Raw genomic sequence first — 4,073 nt, 5'->3', positions numbered from 1 at the left:
GCAAGCTGGACCAATTATTTGTGCTTTCGGCTGTGCTTGTTCAAGAGAGAAAAAGAGTGTTTGTGTTGTGTGTGTGCATATTAGAATAATAACAATATTTAGTTAAAACTCTCTTTTTCTGTTTGGGTTGGTTGTAACCTCTTGGGTCTGTTGGGCCTATATATATTTTCAGCCCCTCTTGTGTTCTGTAAGGCTTTTGAGTTTAATAAAAAATCTTTGTTTAGTCTTTTACTGATTGGGTCATGGTCCTTATTTCCCTAACATGGTATCAGAGTATCACACCTTTTCCTAAAAGCCTTTTTTTTTTGTTTTTCAAGAAACTCAAAAGAAAAAAAAAACCTAGCCTTCTCTCAAGTGTGTTTGCCGTTTCTTCTCCTTCTTCTTGGATGGCTTGTGCAAGAGTACCCCCAGACCAAAAGCCCGTCGGCGCCCATCCCTGTGCCTCTACTGCCCTCGCCGCCTGCTCCGGAGTCTGCTCCTCCTCCTCTTCCTCAGTCGGCAGCCACTCCTCCTGGTTCGGCCTCGACTTCGCACCCTCCTGAAGGAGTTAGTCAGCCGCCCCACTCATCTTCAAACCCCATTCCCCATTCTCTCTCTTCGTCGGCCATCAACCCGAGCTTCAATGCCACCTCTGCCGGCGTCAATGGTGATAGGGGTGTCCATATTCTGTCTACTTCAAATCAGTGTCAACCTTCCCCATTGGATCACACGTACCATTTGGGAACCGGAGACCACCCTAATTTTCTTATTGTTCCAAAACCCTTAACAGTTCAAGACAATTTTCAATCTTGGAAAAGAGCAGCCTCTATCTCCATTGCTGCCAAGAATAAAACTCCCTTCATTGATGGCTCCCTGTCCCGACCCCCACCTTCTGATCCGAACTTTGATTCTTGGGTGCAATGTAACAACATGGTCATGGCTTGGTTACTTCAATCTGTCTCTCAAGAAATAACTGCTAGTATTATGTTTCAAGATTCAGCAAGAGATATGTGGCATGATCTTCATGAGCGGTTCAATCAAGGAAATGGACCTAGAATTTTTCAACTTCAAACCTCGGTGCACAGCATAAAACAAGGAGACTCGGATGTCAATACCTATTTCACTCGACTGAAGGCTCTTTGGGATGAGCTCAAAGAGTTTCAGCCCATCGTTCCTTGTTCTTGTGGTTGTACATGTGGTGCTGTTGAGAGACTCCTTGGGTATTACACTAGAGATCAGATTCTTCAATTCCTCACTGGTCTCAATGACTCTTATAATCCTATAAGGGCTCAGATTCTGCTCTATGATCTGCTTTCGCCTCTGTCCAAGGTGTTCTCTATGATTGTTCTAGAAGAGCGTCAACGCTGCCTTGGTAACCCGGCCTCTCTCATTGCTGCTGCTGTTGTCCCTAATCATTCCACCAAGCCACCTCTGTCCAGATCAAAGAAGCCGAGACCTTCATGCTCTCACTGTCTCAAGCCTGGCCATCTTGTGCAAAAAAAAAATTTCCTTCATGGTTTTCCTCCTGGGTATGGTGCCAAACGCCGTCAAGAGGAAGCATCCAAACCTACAATTCATCAAGTTTTAGCGTCCCTTGTTGCTGCCCCTATTTCGGGAAAACAGCCGCTGTTTTCTCAAAACGAGCTCAGTCAACAACTCATCTCGCTTCTAAGTCAGCAACTTCTGAACTCGTCCCCCAGTGGTGATACTCAGCCGATTGCCTCTCAAATTTCTGGTAATCCTGTTGACTTTTTATGGATTGTGGACAGTGGGGCAACTCACCATGTGTGTCACTCACTTCAGTTTTTTACTACGGCTGCTAAATTTCCTATTGCTAACTTAGTGTCTCTGCCGAATGGCCATACCATTTGAATTTCTCATTCTGGCTTAGTTAGACTTAATCATGATATCAATTTGACTGAAGTGTTATTCATACCTGACTTTAAATACAACCTGTTTTCAGTTAATGCTTTTTTACAAAATAATCCTAACTCTCTAACTTTTACATCTTCTGAATGCTTTATTCAGGCACCCACTCAGACTTCCAAGATTGGGATTGCTAAGAAAATTGGCAAGCTATTCTTCTTTGAACAAGATAGTTGTTGGGTACAATCTGTACAATCTGATTTTTCTATTCATTCATGTACTGAAATGGACCAATGGCATTGTCGCCTTGGCCATCCATCTTTGTCTATCACACAATCTATTAATAAAACTCTTTTTGTTTCAGACAAAGCTTATGATAACATGTGTTCTATTTGTCATTTAGCTAAACAAAAATGTCTTCCTTTTATCTCTCATAATAACATGTCTTCTGCCCCTTTTGATTTAGTGCATCTTGATATTTGGGGACCGTTTCATGTTATAAGTATAGAAGGGTACAAATATTTTCTTACCATTGTGGATGATCACTCCCGGTTCACATGGGTATATATGCTTAAAGCAAAATCTGATGTTCAAGTTATTATTCCACAATTTTTTTCTTTAATTGCAACTCAATTTTCTGCTACTATTAAAGTTGTTCGCTGTGACAATGCTAAAGAACTGAATCTCACCTCTTTTTATGTCACTAGAGGTATTGACCAGTTCCATTCTTGTGTTGATAGACCTCAACAAAATTCTGTGGTTGAAAGAAAACATCAACATATTTTAAATATGGCTTGGTCCTTATTGTTTCAATCTCATCTTTCTCTTCCATATTGGTCTTACCTCATTAATATGGCTGTTTACCTCATTAATACAACTCCATCTCTTTTACTAAAAAAGAAAACTACCTTTGAGTTACTTTACAATAAATTGCCATCATATGATCATCTTAGATGCTTTGGTTGTCTTGCATATGCATCAACATTAGATAGGTCTCGTCATAAGTTTTCTCCAAGATCAAAAGCTTGCATATTTATTGGCTATCTGCATGGAATGAAAGCCTATACTTTACTTGATATTGAAAGTCAACAAATATTTCATTCCAGAGATGTTATTTTCTATGAAAATATATTTCCTTTAAAGCATGACCAATCTAATGTTGCAAATGATCAGTTATTGTTGTCTAAGATGTTTCTTGCAGGATCTCATTCTTCCCCTGAGTCACAGCCGTCACTACAAGAAATATAAGCTTCTACTTCGTTTTTTACACAAACAATAATTAAAAACGAAGTAAAAGCTTCTAAATAGATTTTTACTTCACTTGTGGGAATGAGTACGCTTAAATAAAATTAGTTATTACTTCGCTTTTATAAAAAAAATGAAGTAAAAACCATGAAAGGCTTTCCACTTCGGTTTTTATGAAAAAACCGAAATAAAAAACTATATACCGCGAAAGGTTTTCCACTTCTGTTCTATGAAAAAACCGCAGTAAAAAAACAAGAGTCTTTATTTTTTTGAAACCCTTTTACTTCGGTTACTATATATAAACCGAAGTAATTTTTATTTTTTTGAAACCCTTTTACTTCGGTTGCTATATATAAACCGAAGTAAAAACTAAATTGCTGAATATTTAATTGAGCAAAAGGCCCAGCCCGTTTATTTATCTCCCCAAGTTGTATATATAATCAAATTAATTGAGAAACCCCACAGTAGTCCTTCATGTTCATGTGTTCCCAGCCGCCACTCTTATAGCAAACTCATTTTATCAATTTTTTTTTCAATTTCTCATCTAAATCTCTCTGCTCTTCTAGTCACAAATCCATGCTCCGCCACATGCCGCCGCTGCCATCACGCTAGATGCATCCTCGTCGCCTCCTTGCCAAGTTCCTTCGTCGGGAGAGTCACGACGCCAAGCTCCGTCACGAGAGTCGCATCCCTACTGCTTCCCTCGTCTGAGTCTCTTCCACACCGTTATCATGAGCCGCTGTTACAATTTCAGACCAAAAAGAAATATAAAAGAAGATGGGGACTCAAGCAATAAAGTGTTTTCTCAGAATGTGAGCTATTTGATTCTAGCTTAATCAATTTTCTTATCTTTTTGAAGAAATTGATCTATGTTCTTTCTTTGACCACTATTTTGTTTTTAGGATTTCAGTGAGGGTATTTCCGAGAACTTCATGGGTTCTCTTTGTCTTTTCTATGTAATCTTTTTATGTGCCAGCCACATT

General features: G+C 39.2%; 1 protein-coding gene across 1 annotated transcript; it reads left to right on the top strand.

Moving 5' to 3' along the window:
• The first annotated feature begins 909 nt into the window (after nucleotides 1-909).
• LOC133799439 (uncharacterized) lies at nucleotides 910-3,093 on the top strand. Its single transcript, XM_062237455.1, has 2 exons — nucleotides 910-1,764; nucleotides 2,008-3,093. The coding sequence occupies exons 1-2, from the start codon at nucleotides 910-912 to the stop codon at nucleotides 3,091-3,093; spliced, it is 1,941 nt and encodes a 646-aa protein (XP_062093439.1).
• The last annotated feature ends 980 nt before the right edge of the window (nucleotides 3,094-4,073 follow it).

The sequence above is a fragment of the Humulus lupulus genome, chromosome 9 (genome assembly GCF_963169125.1).
Source record: "Humulus lupulus chromosome 9, drHumLupu1.1, whole genome shotgun sequence".
In the NCBI taxonomy this organism is placed as follows: domain Eukaryota; kingdom Viridiplantae; phylum Streptophyta; class Magnoliopsida; order Rosales; family Cannabaceae; genus Humulus; species Humulus lupulus.
The sequence above is the reverse complement of the archived record's forward strand: the minus strand, read 5'-3'. Positions and strand labels throughout refer to the sequence as shown.

Coding starts and splice junctions, on each gene's coding strand:
- LOC133799439 (XM_062237455.1), top strand. CDS start 910: ATGGTCATGGCTTGGTTACTTCAATCTGTCTCTCAAGAAATAACTGCT. Junction 1,765..2,007: donor ACAGTGGGGCAACTCACCAT/GTGTGTCACTCA, acceptor TGCTTTATTCAG/GCACCCACTCAGACTTCCAA.